We start from the raw sequence: 16,314 nt of genomic DNA on the forward strand, positions 1-16,314 counted from the left end.
CCCACACGCAAATAATGGGACGTGTGATCTTATCCCAATGTAATCAAGGTTTGACATTATTCTGTTTTTGTCAAATACTATATCTGTTTGGGATTCTTGTTTAATCTATTATTTCATCTCATTCATCCCAAATGTTATCTTGTTGCTATCCGAGATGAGACGAGCCAGCCCATGCTCGCCCCCTTTCTTGCATCACGCTGGTGTTCCAGACGGGCCCGCGCCTGGGAGCTGTCCCATCCTTAATGGTGCTGAACCCGCGGCGAGAAGAGAACCATCGAGTCGAATGGATTTCAAAAGCACAGAGACAACGGCCACATCAACCACTTCTCTCCGGTTTCGCTGCTCCTGTCGACCCAAAGGCATGACACCAACCGTTTTGGGGTGAATTAAAACACTGTTATGTCGTTAAAATATGTGGATTACCCGCTTGTAAAGAGGATGCTCCGTGTGAGAGAAAATGACGGTAGGAGGCTAGGCTCTGTGGAAGCGAAGCCCAGGGCATGTTCGTGACATCCCTAAATGATCTTGTAGGCTTTTGTTGTGGGAATAGCCTCAACCTCCTCAGACAGACCGTTGAATTGACAGGCGACGAACGCAAACTACCGTGGAAACTATACTAGACTACAGCCGAGGACCTAACCTTTAAAGCATCCATCAGGATAGAGTATAGAGAAAGGACGATTTACACAGGGCTCGACTGGTCAACGGGGTGGGGGGTGGCGGTTATATCAAGGACCACTGGCCACATAGCGACTGTTATTACAACATGTAATGGGACATTGTTGGTAGAAGGGCCGTAAAGAAACAATGCTGTTGGATTAATGGAACCAGATAGGCTACAACACAGGATTGATAAAGGGCAACGGGAGAGTAGGCTAGATAATAAGAATGAAAAGATCGCAATAGTATAGTCTTGTTCCCAAGATTCGGTTTGTGATGCCATTGGAATGAAATGGGAAGATGCTCAGCTATGTGCCTGCCCGTTTTCTCTGAGGTATATGAGACACGTAAGTCTATTTGTTTGATATGTAGTCAGGGTTTTCCTGTAACCTGAGCAATTACTTAGTTACAGGCATAAGCGAGCTCCAAGGCTAGTGCACGATAGGGTTATCTGACAAGGCTGACAAATGATGTGTGGTGGTGCGCGCACACCAACTCATTCGATTTATTCCGGCTGATTCGAGTTTAGAATTCAGAGCTAAATTGAAAATAGCTGTTGAGAGAAAGAATGTCATTCAACCCAACTGGAAAAGACACAACAGAGGAGACTCCTCTTTCCGATCATCCTCAACGAAATAACAGTAAGCTTTTCCTTTTCTCTTCATGTGCTCTGCACGTTTCTGAATAGAAATCTACACCTGTATCCTCCTATAGAAACAGACACATGTTGTTGTCTCTCGGGGTGGTTGTATGGTGCTGGGGATTGTTGAGCCGGAGACCGATGCTGCTCCGCCGCCAGGGCATGTCCAAAGGCCGCTGTTGCGTTTTGTTCAGTGACCTGAAGGTTTTCTTACTCAGACCGCCGGTCCCGGCTCCGCCACCGGTGATCATCTCCATGAACGGACAATACACGGACAGCAATGGGTCCGGCATCGGCATTGATGTTGCCATCGACAACAGAAACTCTGCAGCGAGTGCACCTTCACCAGAGGCGGATGGTTATGCTACCCCTGGCCCGCCGACAGGAGAGCCTCCTTCTGCCGGGACAAACAAGCCTAAAGCGACAGAGGAATGGCAGCATGCTACGGGACAGACTGGACCCCTGGACTATGGCAGCTCCGAGGAGGACTGCTCCAAAGAGAAGTGTGAGGAGAGATTCTCCCAGAACAGTCGCACAGACAGTGGTGTTAGGACTCCCCAGTGCAGGATATGTTTCCAAGGTCCAGAACAGGTGAGTGGCCTTACAGGTAGACAATAGACGATAGACATATAGGTAGACCTATAGTCAGACATTGACTGTATATGACTAATTGTTGCTAACAAGGATGTTTTTCAAAGTGTTTCAAAAACAATGGCGCTGTCCATGGAGCTGAAGGGCTGAAAAATTCTCTCTCTCTCTGTCTCTCTTTCTTTCTCCCTCCCTCTCAACACTGTGCATGTTGTGGTTCCGAAACACGCAGGAGCAATTATATGCTTGAGAACAGAAATAATGATTTTCTAACTTACTCACTTCCCATGGCCATGTAAAAGGTAGGAAGGAGTACTAGAATTCACAGAGCAAGGCCTGTCTTAGAAGAGATAGGAACAGAACATGACAGAGGAAGCCCTGTCTTAGACAGAAGAGATAGGAACAGAACATGACAGAGGAAGCCCTGTCTTAGACAGAAGAGATAGGAACAGAACATGACAGAGGAAGCCCTGTCTTAGACAGAAGAGATAGGAACAGAACATGACAGAGGAAGCCCTGTCTTCGACAGAAGAGATAGGAACAGAACATGACAGAGGAAGCCCTGTCTTAGACAGAAGAGATAGGGACAGAATATGACAGAGGAAGCCCTGTCTTAGACAGAAGAGATAGGAACAGAACAGAACAGAGGAAGCCCTGTCTTAGACAGAAGAGACAGGAACAGAACATGACAGAGGAAGCCCTGTCTTAGAAGAGATAGGGACAGAACATGACAGAGGAAGCCCTGTCTTAGACAGAAGAGATAGGGACAGAACATGACAGAGGAAGCCCTGTCTTAGACAGAAGAGACAGGAACAGAACATGACAGAGGAAGCCCTGTCTTAGACAGAAGAGATAGGAACAGAACATGACAGAGGAAGATCTGGGGAAGTAGTGGATTCAAGTAACACAGGGTACATCTCAATAGTCTAAAGGGGATTCCTCTCCTAAAATCTCCAGTTCCAGGTGTTTTCTTTCCACCTGTCCTGGTCTTTGACATCATCAGATGGAGCCAAGGAGAGGGAAAGGAAAGGACACCACTTTAGAATATTGAGATCCGGCCAGGGAGTGTAGCTAGGACCACATGGCCTTGGATTACCTGACTCAGAAGAACTCCCATCTGCAAAGTATCCGGCCCACGTAGACCATTCAGTGTGAAGGTGGGTTGATGATTGAATAGGTGCTGGTGCATCAGGGCCAACATGGTGAATATGCTGCACATACCTTTCACATCCTGATCCTCTCACCTCTAAGGAAGTCAATGGGGTTCCTCCTCCTCCTCCTAATCCTCCTCCTCCTGCTCCTCCTCCTAATCCTCATCCTAATCCTAATCCTCCTCCTAATCCTCCTCCTCCTCCTAATCCTCCTCCTCCTACTAATCCTCCTCCTCCTGCTCCTCCTCCTAATCTTCCTAATCCTCCTCCTCCCGCTCCTCCTCCTCCTCCTCCTCCTGCTCCTCCTCCTAATCCTCCTGCTCCTCCTCCTCCTGCTCCTGCTCCTCCTCCTCCTGCTCCTGCTCCTCCTCCTGCTCCTCTCCTCTCCTCCTGCTCCTCCTGTTCCTCCTCCTCCTCCTGCTCCTCCTCCTCCTCCCGCTCCTCCTCCTCCTTCTCCTGCTCCTCCTGCTCCTCCTCCCCCTCCTGCTGCTCCTCCTGCTGCTCCTCCTCCCCCTCCTGCTCCTCCTCCTGCTCCTCCTTTAATTTGTGGCCAAGTCCTGTGCATCAACTAGCCCAGGGGTATTCAACCCAGGGTCCGTGGTTCTTCAGGGGGTCCGTGAAAATATATATTTTTTAATAGCTATTTAATAGTTGTTATGAATATCGCTAACAACAACAAGATAAACACCTTTTGAATTACATACCTACAGTAGAAAAGATGAGAATATAATGTCAAATTTATTTCTCAACTCATAATATTGAGCAAATGACATTCACTGAAGTATCAACCAATGGTCGCGCTCCCCTGCTCAGACTTTGCATGCATCAACCAATGGCTGCGTGCCACGTCATCGACAGTGCTGTAGGGCACATGTTGCTGTAACATCTGATGCGATTAGCTGATAGTTAAATATCTATCCAGGCGTTGTAAGAGCCGACATGCGTCAGCAACGCCTGGGCAGAGCAGCGCGGCCATAAGCTTTGAAAAAACACCGCGGGTGCCGCTGGCTGCTGGTAAGCTTTCTTGACACATTTTGGCCAACACAAGGCTTACCTTTGTTTAACCAGCGAAACAGCTGCTATTAGCTATTCGTGTTTGGAGTGACCTGTCTAGCTAATAGGTAGAGTTCCACTTCCTCTTCCTGTTATAATGTGGGAGGTCAAAATCATATAAAACCATCTACCAAATCTATTCATTTCAAAATGTTGATGAATGAACCTTGTCATTCACCTGATGATAAGACAAGTCGTGAACATATATATTTTTTGCTATATGATGGGGGTGCTGGTTCACCGGTTTGTCTGGGCGGAGGTACCTGGTTCACCGGTTTGTCTGGGCGGAGGTCCCTGGGTCACCGGTTTGTCTGGGCGGAGGTCCCTGGGTCACCGGTTTGTCTGGGCGGAGGTCCATGGTTCACCGGTTTGCCTGGGCGGAGGTCCATGGTTCACCGGTTTGTCTGGGCGGAGGTCCATGGTTCACCGGTTTGTCTGGGCGGAGGTCCATGGTTCACCGGTTTGTCTGGGCGGAGGTCCATGGTTCACCGGTTTGCCTGGGCGGAGGTCCATGGTTCACCGGTTTGTCTGGGCGGAGGTCCATGGTTCACCGGTTTGTCTGGGCGGAGGTCCATGGTTCACCGGTTTGCCTGGGCGGAGGTCCATGGTTCACCGGTTTGTCTGGGCGGAGGTCCATGGTTCACCGGTTTGCTTGGGCGGAGGTCCATGGTTCATAGGTTTGTCTGGGCGGAGGTCCATGGTTCACTGGTTTGTCTGGGCGGAGGTCCATGGTTCACCGGTTTGTCTGGGCGGAGGTCCCTGGTTCACCGGTTTGCCTGGGCGGAGGTCCATGGTTCACCGGTTTGCCTGGGCGGAGGTTCATGGTTCACCGGTTTGTCTCGGCGGAGGTCCATGGTTCACCGGTTTGCTTGGGCGGAGGTCCCTGGGTCACCGCTTTGTCTGGGCGGAGGTCCATGGTTCACCGGTTTGCTTGGGCGGGGGTCCATGGTTCACCGGTTTGCTTGGGCGGGGGTTCCTGGGTCGCCGGTTTCCAAACACTTTGTGTAATGCTAATGAGGAAGTATCCTGTGATTGTCCTTAATTTCAGATCTACTGTGGCAAATTAATTTAGTACAGAAGAGATCTGGGTTGCCAGTTTACCTGGGCGGGGGGTCTCTGGGTTGCCAGTTTACCTGGGCGGGGGGTCTCTGGGTTGCCAGTTTACCTGGGCGGGGGTCCATGGTTCACCGGTTTGCTTGGGCGGGGGTTCCTGGGTCGCCGATTTGCCTGGGTGGGGGTTCTCTGGGTCTGTATGCCCTCAGCGGGGATCCCTGGGTCGCCGGTTTGCCTGGGCGGGGATCCCTGGGTCGCCGGTTTGCCTGGGCGGGGGGTCTCTGGGTCGCCAGTTTGCCTGGGCGGGGGGTCTCTGGGTCGCCAGTTTGCCTGGGCGGGGGTCTCTGGGTCGCCAGTTTGCCTGGGCGCGGGTCCTTGCGTAACAAAAAGTTGAAGACCCCTGAATTTGCCACATCTTCACCCAGTCTTTCAGTGATGAAGACATATCCTCATGGTCTGTCCCTGTGTTGACATTTAGGGAGACACTAGTATGATGCCCGTTGGAGAACATTAGAGAGCATCTCTCTCTCTGTCTGCTCTAAATGACATCACATTATAGAACACTACTGCCTGGAGTGGTAGTTGCAGTCAGCCTGTCTCTGGGTGGCAGGCTGCTGAAAGCTTTTTGGCGCTGAGGATAAATTCATATGTGTCCCAAATGGCACCCTAGTTGCTATCTAGTGCACTACTTTAGACCAGGGCCCATAAGGTGGCCCCTAGTGTGCCATTTGAGCTGCATCCTCAGTATAAAGAGTGTGTTAAAGCTTTGGCTCAGTCTGGGAGCAGGAGGAGGAAATAAAACACATTCAGGAGAACCAGTGATGCTGTCTGTCAATCTGAAAGGTCTCCTATTCATTCATACTCTCCCCCCCCCCCTCTCTCTCCTCCCTCCTCTCTCCTCCCCCCTCTCTCTCTCCTCCCCCCCTCTCTCTCTCCTCCCCCCCTCTCTCTCTCCTCCCTCCTCTCTTCTCCCTCCTCTCTCCTCTCTCCTCCCCCCTCTCTCTCTCCTCCCCCCTCTCTCTCCCCCCCTCTCTCTTCTCCCTCCTCTCTCTTCTCCCTCCTCTCTCTCCTCCTGACCTCTCTCTCTCCTCCCTACTCTCTCTCCTCCACCCCTTCTCTCTCCTCCCTCCTCTCTCTCTCCCCCCACTCTCTCTCCTCCCTCCCCCCCTCTCTCTCTCCTTCACCCCTTCTCTCTCCTCCCTCCTCTCTCCCTCCCCCCTCTCTCTCCTCCCTCCCCCCCTCTCTCTCTCCTCCACCCCTTCTCTCTCCTCCCTCCTCTCTCCCTCCCCCGCTCTCTCTCCTCACCCCCTCTCTCTCCTCCCCCCCTCTCTCTCTCTCTCTCTCCCCCCACTCTCTCTCCTCCCTCCCCCCCTCTCTCTCTCCTCCACCCCTTCTCTCTCCTCCCTCCTCTCTCCCTCCCCCCCTCTCTCTCTCCTCCACCCCTTCTCTCTCCTCCCTCCTCTCTCCCTCCCCCCCTCTCTCTCCTCACCCCCTCTCTCTCCTCCCCCCCTCTCTCTCTCTCTCTCTCTCCTCCCCCTCTCTCTCCCCCCACTCTCTCTCCTCCCTCCCCCCCTCTCTCTCTCCTCCCCCTCTCTCCCCCTCTCTCTCTCCCCCCACTCTCTCCCCCTCTCTCTCTCCCCCCTCTTTTTCTCCCCCTCTGTCTCTCCTCCCTCCCCCCCTCTCTCTTCCCCCCCCTCTCTCTTCCCCCCTCTCTCTCCTCCTCCCTCTCTCTCTCCCCCCCTCTCTCTCCTCCTCCCTCTCTCTCTCCCCCCCCCTCTCTCTCCTCCTCCCTCTCTCTCTCCCCCCCTCTCTCTCTCCTCCTCCCCCCTCTCTCACTCAGTCTAGTCTAATATGTTATTGAATGTAAACCCTGTTTCAGACACTTGTTGGACCTACTCTGCTAGTCTGATTCCTGTCACAGACAGTACAGGACAGTCGGTTCCCCGGGCGGTTTAGGTTGAATTAGGTTGGATAACCAACGTACCGGTTCAGACCTCTTTTCAACTCACGTTGTTGTAGCCTAACTACCAGACAGCAGGCTACACTGGGTACACATACATTTATCTGCCAGCCAGGGCCAGCTTTTCTATGTCTTTATTGTGTAGTATCCACCTGTTTGTATTACATAGATAGTGTGAAATTGAGTCTAGATAATTGCCTGTCTTTCTCTGAAGAAAGGAACAGGAGAGATGTCATTATAGATGTTTGGCTTTAGAAAAGTGCTCTTCTGGGTGTTTGTGTTTCAACAACTGAAACATGAAAGCAAGAGAATGACCTTCTTGAAAGGCTGTTTCCGCCCTCTCTGTGTCTCTCTGTCTCTCTCTCTGTGTCTCTCTGTGTCTCTCTGTGTCTCTCTGTGTCTCTCTGTGTGTCTCTCTCTCTGTCTCTCTCTCTGTGTCTCTCTGTGTCTCTCTGTGTCTCTCTGTGTCTCTCTCTGTGTCTCTCTGTGTCTCGCTCTGTGTCTCTCTCTCTGTCTCTCTGTGTCTCTCTGTGTCTCTCTGTGTCTCTCTGTGTGTCTCGCTCTGTGTCTCTCTCTCTGTCTCTCTCTCTGTGTCTCTCTGTGTCTCTCTGTGTCTCTCTGTGTCTCTCTCTGTGTCTCTCTGTGTCTCTCTGTGTGTCTCGCTCTGTGTCTCTCTCTCTGTCTCTCTCTCTGTGTCTCTCTCTGTGTCTCTCTCTGTGTCTCTCTGTGTCTCTCTGTGTGTCTCGCTCTGTGTCTCTCTCTCTGTCTCTCTCTCTGTGTCTCTCTGTGTCTCTCGCTCTGTGTCTCTCTCTGTGTCTCTCTGTGTCTCTCTGTGTGTCTCTCTCTCTGTCTCTCTCTCTGTGTCTCTCTCTGTGTCTCTCTCTGTGTCTCTCTGTGTGTCTCTCTCTCTGTCTCTCTCTCTCTGTGTCTCGCTCTGTGTCTCTCTGTGTCTCTCTCTCTGTGTCTCTCTGTGTCTCTCTCTCTTTGTCTCTCTCTGTGTCTCTCTCTCTGTGTCTCTCTCTCTCTGTGTATCTCTCTCTCTGTGTCTCTCTGTCTCTCTCTCTGTGTCTCTCTGTGTCTCGCTCTGTGTCTCTCTCTCTGTGTCTGTATCTCTCTAATAAAAGAGGTTGCATGGTCCTTAGGAAAAATAACATTTGAGTCTGGATATGGTGAGCCTGGATATGGTGAGCCTGGATATGGTGAGTCTGGATATGGTGAGCCTGGATATGGTGAGCCTGGATATGGTGAGCCTGGATATGGTGAGCCTGGATATGGTGAGCCTGGATATGGTGAGCCTGGATATGGTGAGCCTGGATATGGTGAGCCTGGATATGGTGAGTCTGGATATGGTGAGCCTGGATATGGTGAGCCTGGATATGGTGAGCCTGGATATGGTGAGCCTGGATATGGTGAGCCTGGATATGGTGAGCCTGGATATGGTGAGTCTGGATATGGTGAGCCTGGATATGGTGAGCCTGGATATGGTGAGCCTGGATATGGTGAGCCTGGCAGATTCAAGACTACCCACCATCACTGCTGACCCTTTAAATAGTTGATCCTGCTTCTTATTAGAGAAGATCCTGGTGAAGGATTCATCTGACCAGAGAGGATGTGGCCTGGTCATGATAACCATGGTAGCTGTGAGATGTCTGGAACCAGAGAGGATGTGGCCTGGTCATGATAACCATGGTAGCTGTGAGATGTCTGGAACCAGAGAGGATGTGGCCTGGTCATGATAACCATGGTAGCTGTGAGATGTCTGGAACCAGAGAGGATGTGGCCTGGTCATGATAACCATGGTAGCTGTGAGATGTCTGGAACCAGAGAGGATGTGGCCTGGTCATGATAACCATGGTAGCTGTGAGATGTCTGGAACCAGAGAGGATGTGGCCTGGTCATGATAACCATGGTAGCTGTGAGATGTCTGGAACCAGAGAGGATGTGGCCTGGTCATGATAACCATGGTAGCTGTGAGATGTCTGGAACCAGAGAGGATGTGGCCTGGCCATGATAACCATGGTAGCTGTGAGATGTCTGGAACCAGAGAGGATGTGGCCTGGTCATGATAACCATGGTAGCTGTGAGATGTCTGGAACCAGAGAGGATGTGGCCTGGTCATGATAACCATGGTAGCTGTGAGATGTCTGGAACCAGAGAGGATGTGGCCTGGTCATGATAACCATGGTAGCTGTGAGATGTCTGGAACCAGAGAGGATGTGGCCTGGTCATGATAACCATGGTAGCTGTGAGATGTCTGGAACCAGAGAGGATGTGGCCTGGTCATGATAACCATGGTAGCTGTGAGATGTCTGGAACCAGAGAGGATGTGGCCTGGCCATGATAACCATGGTAGCTGTGAGATGTCTGGAACCAGAGAGGATGTGGCCTGGTCATGATAACCATGGTAGCTGTGAGATGTCTGGAACCAGAGAGGATGTGGCCTGGTCATGATAACCATGGTAGCTGTGAGATGTCTGGAACCAGAGAGGATGTGGCCTGGTCATGATAACCATGGTAGCTGTGAGATGTCTGGAACCAGAGAGGATGTGGCCTGGTCATGATAACCATGGTAGCTGTGAGATGTCTGGAACCAGAGAGGATGTGGCCTGGTCATGATAACCATGGTAGCTGTGAGATGTCTGGAACCAGAGAGGATGTGGCCTGGTCATGATAACCATGGTAGCTGTGAGATGTCTGGAACCAGAGAGGATGTGGCCTGGTCATGATAACCATGGTAGCTGTGAGATGTCTGGAACCAGAGAGGATGTGGCCTGGTCATGATAACCATGGTAGCTGTGAGATGTCTGGAACCAGAGAGGATGTGGCCTGGTCATGATAACCATGGTAGCTGTGAGATGTCTGGAACCAGAGAGGATGTGGCCTGGTCATGATAACCATGGTAGCTGTGAGATGTCTGGAACCAGAGAGGATGTGGCCTGGTCATGATAACCATGGTAGCTGTGAGATGTCTGGAACCAGAGAGGATGTGGCCTGGTCATGATAACCATGGTAGCTGTGAGATGTCTGGAACCAGAATAAATACATTATATTGGTAATACTGATGATAAAAATACGCTTTTTAAATGAGTGTCACACACTAACGTGTCATCTCACTCTCTCTCACTTTCTCTCACTGAGCTGATAAATCTCTATCACTCTCTCTGAGAGGATTATAAATGACAAGTTCACGGTAGAACGCACTGATGTGAGAATCACACACGCTCACACACACGCACTCTACACACAAACTTTCACACATAACAAGATAAGAGCGTTAAGGATTCATCTCTGAGGAGGTCTCTGTTCAAACAGATTACATGAGCTTTGGGAGGTAAGAAAGCAGAAACCACAGCCCTGTCTATCTGTCTGGAGGAAACACGCTGTAGAATCCACACTGTGACAGATACAGAGTCAGTGGGGACATGTAGGTGTAGAACTGAAGGGCACGTTACTGGTAACTCTAGAGACAAGGCTCCAGATCGACCATTCTCCAGAGCTGTGGGTGTAGAACTGAAGGGCACGTTACTGGTAACTCTAGAGACAAGGCTCCAGATCGACTGTTCTCCAGAGCTGTGGGTGTAGAACTGAAGGGCACGTTACTGGTAACTCTAGAGACAAGGCTCCAGATCGACCATTCTCCAGAGCTGTGGGTGTAGAACTGAAGGGCACGTTACTGGTAACTCTAGAGACAAGGCTCCAGATCGACCATTCTCCAGAGCTGTGGGTGTAGAACTGAAGGGCACGTTACTGGTAACTCTAGAGACAAGGCTCCAGATCGACCATTCTCCAGAGCTGTGGGTGTAGAACTGAAGGGCACGTTACTGGTAACTCTAGAGACAAGGCTCCAGATCGACTGTTCTCCAGAGCTGTGGGTGTAGAACTGAAGGGCACGTTACTGGTAACTCTAGAGACAAGGCTCCAGATCCACCGTTCTCCAGAGCTGTGGTGCACAGGACATGTAGAGATAACGTGGCTCCCTATTCCCTACATTGTGCACTACTCCTGCTCTGGCTAAAAGTGACGCACTATATAGAGAATACGGTGCCAGATTAACCCTGTGGCAGCGCCAATTATGTATATAAACCCTGGATTGCTGATGCTACGTATTGGCCAATGAGAGGCTTTGAAGCCATGTGTCGGCCATATTGGTGCTCCCCAGTAGGAACAGACGTCCATAAGAATGAAGGGAAGTCTACAGTATTTCAATGAGGACAAAATTACATGTATATAAGTAGTTTTTGTTTTAGTAATGTAACAAATATATACTTTAAGGAAAATGTTTTTATATATGATATGTTTATCTCACATAATATCATTTAAAAGTCTGCATTAAGGCTGTGATAGAATAAACATGGTAAAACTAATGTAGACATTAATACATGCATTTCTTTAGATTCCACAATATTTTTGACACCGGTGTCGGAGTGTCAAGATGGAGGGGCGATGGCTTCAATACAGCGCCCCCTGTTGTTCATCTAGTGGATATGTAAATCACTGGTCAGCACCCTGACCGACACTCAGCTGGCTCACTGTAAGACAAACCAATAGCAGCATTTTCCTTTGTGTCCCACAGGGGGAGCTGCTGAGCCCGTGTCGCTGCAGTGGGTCTGTCCGCTGCACCCATGAGCCCTGCCTCATCAAGTGGATCAGTGAGAGGGGCTCCTGGAGCTGTGAGCTCTGCTACTACAAATACCACGTGGTAGCCATCAGCACCAATAACCCGCTCCAGGTAGGGACAGCTGTGATGGGACTCGCCAGCTCTTGGACTTGAGTCAGGGGGGAGGGTTTTAGGGGATGAAGAGGAGAGCTCTAATTGGGTGTATATCACACAGCACTGCAGAGAGAGAGAGAGAGAGGGTTAATACTAGTGTATAGTGTGTATGAATAGTATGGGATGATGATGTACTCTCTCTTCCTCCCTCTCTCTCCCCCTCCCTCCTCCCTCTCTCTCCCCCTCCCTCCTCCATCCTCCTCCCCTCCCTCATCCACCTCTCTCTCCCTCCCTTCTCTCCCCCTCCCTCTCCCCCTTCCTCCCTCTCCCTCTCCCCCTTCTCTCCCCCTCCCTCTCCCTCTCTCCTCCCTCCCTCCCTCTCTCTCTCCCCCTTCCTCCCTCTCCCCCTTCCCCCTTCTCTCCACCTCCCTCCCTTCTCTCCCTCTCCCTCCCCCCCCCTTCTCTCCACCTCCCCCTCCCTCCCTCTCCCCCCTTCCTCCCTCTCCCCCCTTCTCTCCACCTCCCTCCCTTCTCTCCCTCTCCCTCTCCCTCCACCTCCCCCTCTCCCCCCTCTCCCTCCTCCCCATCCCTCCTCCTCTCCCTCCAGTGGCAGGCCATCTCTCTGACAGTGATAGAGAAGGTCCAGATAGCAGCAGCCGTGCTGGGCAGCCTGTTCCTCATGTCCTCTATCTCCTGGCTGGTGTGGTCGTCCCTCAGCCCCTCGGCCAAGTGGCAGCGCCAGGACCTGCTCTTCCAGATCTGCTACGCCATGTACGGATTCATGGACCTCGTCTGCATCGGTGAGGCCGGCACACAGAGGAACTCCTCCTCCTCTTCTTCTTCCTTGGTTGATTTATTGGGGGGGAAAAGATACACAAGCCAGGGGATTCTACTTGTTTGCACCGTAGTCCCCTATGGAATACACCTCCCTCCTCCTCTCGTCTTCGTTCATTCCCTCTTCTCCAATCAGGACACTTGAGGTGGGACATATATGACTCCCCAGACAGAGCTCTGGAGGACTCACTGTTTGATTAACCAACACTACCAACATGTTGGATTCAGGATGTATTCATGTGTAACTGACAACCTCCCCCTCTTCTTCTCTCTCGTTCAAGCGCTGATCGTCCATGAAGGCCCTGCAGTGTTCAGGATCTTTAACCGCTGGCAGGCAGTGAACCAGCAGTGGAAGGTGCTCAACTACGACAAGATCAAAGACACTGAGGACCACCAGAGATCCAGGCTGACGCCCAGGCACCTGGCCCTGCCCAACCCCAGGACGAGTGCTCCTCCCGGGGCAGAGCCGGGGGATGACATGGTCTCCCCCTCCACCTCCTCCCTCATGGCCGCGGTGGCCGCCTCCGCGCCTGGCTATACCGTGACCACAGCCGCAACCGCCAGCCTGACGACGGTGACGACGCAGGACTCAATGTCGGAGCAGGGGCCACCATCCCTGCCAGACCACCACTGTGTGTACAACATCCTCCACCTGCTCACCCAGCACCTCTGGACAACGCAGCAGGAGTCCCGCCCCACTCAAGTCCATCCCCAGCCTCCGCAGCCCAGCAACAGCAGCCGGGAGCTGGTCATGAGAGTCACTACGGTCTGAGGCTTCAACTGAGGCCTAACTTTGTTATGTTACAACAACGAGAGAGACCGACATAAGAGAGAGAGGGTTGTGTGGCCTCGTTTTGGGAGTTTGAATGGAGGACTGGGAGACGTTGCTGTGTGTAAATGTGTGGGTGAGGGGTAGAGTGTGGGTGAGGGGTAGAGTGTGGGTGAGGGGTAGAGTGTGGGTGAGGGGTAGAGTGTGGGTGAGGGGAGAGTGTGGGTGAGGGGAGAGTGGGTGAGGGGTAGACGATGGACAGGGGGTGAGGATGGAGAGCAAGAGAGAGGGAGAGATTTGCCAGTTTCCTGTGTTTTGACAGCCTTGATGTAATAAAACGAGATTTCCAGATCTGTGTGTGGTGGTCTGATGTAGCAGGAAGGATGTGTGAGGCACAGCCATTTCTCTATATATATAGGACTCTGCTTACAGGGAGCTGTGATAGATGGCACTGATCTGATGTGATCTACTATGTAGCCTGGAGCAACACTCCTGTCAGGAAGCTGCAGTCCTCACAGTCGGGATAAATAGACCTTTCTAATTACTATGATGACAGACAGGAGCACAGTTCAGTACAGTGACAGTCCATAACACTAATACCTTCTTACATTAGCTGTTCACAATGACAATTCCGCCTGCATCCCAAATGGCACCCTATTCCCTACATAGTGCACTACTTTGGACCAGAACCTGATGGGCCCTGGTCAAAACTAGTGGACTGCACAGGGAACAGGTTGCTATTTGGGATGCAGACTGAGCTCAAGTTTCAATACAAAACACAAGCCGTCTCCTTCTGAAGAGCTTGAATAGTACGCCACTGACCCGTGGTTAGTTTGGAGTAGCCTAAAGTATGTGGTAACGCATTAACAGTTGAATTATTCATATTGGAATAGGATTCCTTCCTGTCAACTCTGAGACATGGCAGAGGCATCACAGACAGCTTTACGTCTTCCCAGAGTCATTTATAAACAGCTTTACATCTTCCCAGAGTCATTTATAAAACAGCTTTACATCTTCCCAGAGTCATTTATAAACAGCTTTACATCTTCCCAGAGTCATTTATAAACAGCTTTACATCTTCCCAGAGTCATTTATAAACAGCTTTACATCTTCCCAGAGTCATTTATATACCACTTTACATCTTCCCAGAGTCATTTATAAACAGCTTTACATCTTCCCAGAGTCATTTATAAACAGCTTTACATCTTCCCAGAGTCATTTATATACCACTTTACATCTTCCCAGAGTCATTTATAAACAGCTTTACATCTTCCCAGAGTCATTTATAAACAGCTTTACATCTTCCCAGAGTCATTTATAAACAGCTTTACATCTCCCAGAGTCATTTATAAACAGCTTTACATCTTCCCAGTCATTTATAAACAGCTTTACGTCTTCCCAGGGTCATTTATAAACAGCTTTACGTCTCTCAGGGTCATTTATAAACAGCTTTACATCTTCCCAGAGTCATTTATAAACAGCTTTACATCTTCCCAGAGTCATTTAAACAGCTTTACATCTTCCCAGAGTCATTTATAAACAGCTTTACATCTTCCCAGTCATTTATAAACAGCTTTACATCTTCCCAGAGTCATTTATAAACAGCTTTACATCTTCCCAGAGTCATTTATAAACAGCTTTACATCTTCCCAGAGTCATTTATAAACAGCTTTACATCTTCCCAGAGTCATTTATAAACAGCTTTACATCTTCCCAGAGTCATTTATAAACAGCTTTACATCTCTCAGGGTCATTTATAAACAGCTTTACATCTTCCCAGTCATTTATAAACAGCTTTACATCTTCCCAGAGTCATTTATAAACAGCTTTACATCTTCCCAGAGTCATTTATAAACAGCTTTACATCTTCCCAGCATGATAAACACAAAGGTTAAATCATGATGTGTGTCTAGTAGAACACTGTCTCTCCTGTCAGGTCCATCAATTTTAGTACAGGTTGGCATCTCTATGAGAAGTGAATCCATATGATCTTTGATAACACCACCGATGGCAGTAAAAGGGCTTCATGTGTGACAGCAAGTAGCCTGAGAGAAAACTGAAGAGCAGCAAGTAGCCTGAGTGAAAACTGAAGAGCAGCAAGTAGCCTGAGTGAAAACTGAAGAGCAGCAGAGGGTGTTGTTAGGGTGAAAACTGAAGAGCAGCAAGTAGCCTGAGTGAAAACTGAAGAGCAGCAAGTAGCCTGAGTGAAAACTGAAGAGCAGCAAGTAGCCTGAGTGAAAACTGAAGAGCAGCAAGTAGCCTGAGTGAAAACTGAAGAGCAGCAAGTAGCCTGAGTGAAAACTGAAGAGCAGCAGAGGGTGTTGTTAGGGTGAAAACTGAAGAGCAGCAGAGGGTGTTGTTGGAGTGAAAACTGAAGAGTAGCAGAGGGTGTTGTTAGGGTGAAAACTGAAGAGCAGCAAGTAGCCTGAGTGAAAACTGAAGAGCAGCAGAGGGTGTTGTTAGGGTGAAAACTGAAGAGCAGCAGAGGGTGTTGTTAGGGTGAAAACTGAAGAGCAGCAGAGGGTGTTGTTGGAGTGAAAGCTGAAGAGTAGCAGAGGGTGTTGTTAGGGTGAAAACTGAAGAGCAGCAGAGGGTGTTGTTGGAGTGAAAGCTGAAGAGTAGCAGAGGGTGTTGTTGGAGTGAAAACTGAAGAGCAGCAGAGGGTGTTGTTGGAGTGAAAACTGAAGAGCAGCAGAGGGTGTTGTTGGAGTGAAAACTGAAGAGCAGAACAGGGTGTTGTTGGAGTGAAAACTGAAGAGCAGCAGAGGGTGTTGTTTGAATGGAACATAACGAGAGAAGAGACTGCTTTTCAGATGCTTCCTGATGTTTTTGGTTCTGAGTGAAGTACCTCCAATCAAAACAGTGTGCATCTGGTAACCATGACGATGACCCCCC

At 50.2% G+C, this 16,314-nt stretch overlaps 1 protein-coding gene across 2 annotated transcripts; it reads left to right on the forward strand.

Annotated features, from left to right (window-relative positions):
• The first annotated feature begins 318 nt into the window (after positions 1–318).
• LOC139402512 (E3 ubiquitin-protein ligase MARCHF4-like) lies at positions 319–13,524 on the forward strand. Of its 2 annotated transcripts, none has more exons than XM_071146502.1 (5): positions 319–463; positions 1,375–1,891; positions 11,679–11,834; positions 12,424–12,616; positions 12,932–13,524. In XM_071146502.1, the coding sequence occupies exons 2-5, from the start codon at positions 1,385–1,387 to the stop codon at positions 13,420–13,422; spliced, it is 1,347 nt and encodes a 448-aa protein (XP_071002603.1). In that variant the 5' UTR covers positions 319–463; positions 1,375–1,384; the 3' UTR covers positions 13,423–13,524. The 2 variants fall into 2 exon arrangements, with proteins under 2 accessions (XP_071002603.1, XP_071002604.1); XM_071146503.1 differs by lacking the exon at positions 319–463 and adding an exon at positions 1,081–1,301 and having other exon boundaries at positions 1,519–1,891.
• The last annotated feature ends 2,790 nt before the right edge of the window (positions 13,525–16,314 follow it).

This window comes from Oncorhynchus clarkii, unplaced genomic scaffold (assembly GCF_045791955.1).
Source record: "Oncorhynchus clarkii lewisi isolate Uvic-CL-2024 unplaced genomic scaffold, UVic_Ocla_1.0 unplaced_contig_8908_pilon_pilon, whole genome shotgun sequence".
Classification (NCBI taxonomy): Eukaryota; Metazoa; Chordata; class Actinopteri; order Salmoniformes; family Salmonidae; genus Oncorhynchus; species Oncorhynchus clarkii.

What these genes read in the sequence shown, in the direction of transcription:
- LOC139402512 (XM_071146502.1), top strand. Translation starts at nt 1,385, where the DNA reads ATGTTGTTGTCTCTCGGGGTGGTTGTATGGTGCTGGGGATTGTTGAGC. An exon ending in GTTTCCAAGGTCCAGAACAG is followed by an intron (nt 1,892 to 11,678) that starts GTGAGTGGCCTT and finishes TGTGTCCCACAG; the next exon opens with GGGGAGCTGCTGAGCCCGTG. An exon ending in GCACCAATAACCCGCTCCAG is followed by an intron (nt 11,835 to 12,423) that starts GTAGGGACAGCT and finishes CTCTCCCTCCAG; the next exon opens with TGGCAGGCCATCTCTCTGAC.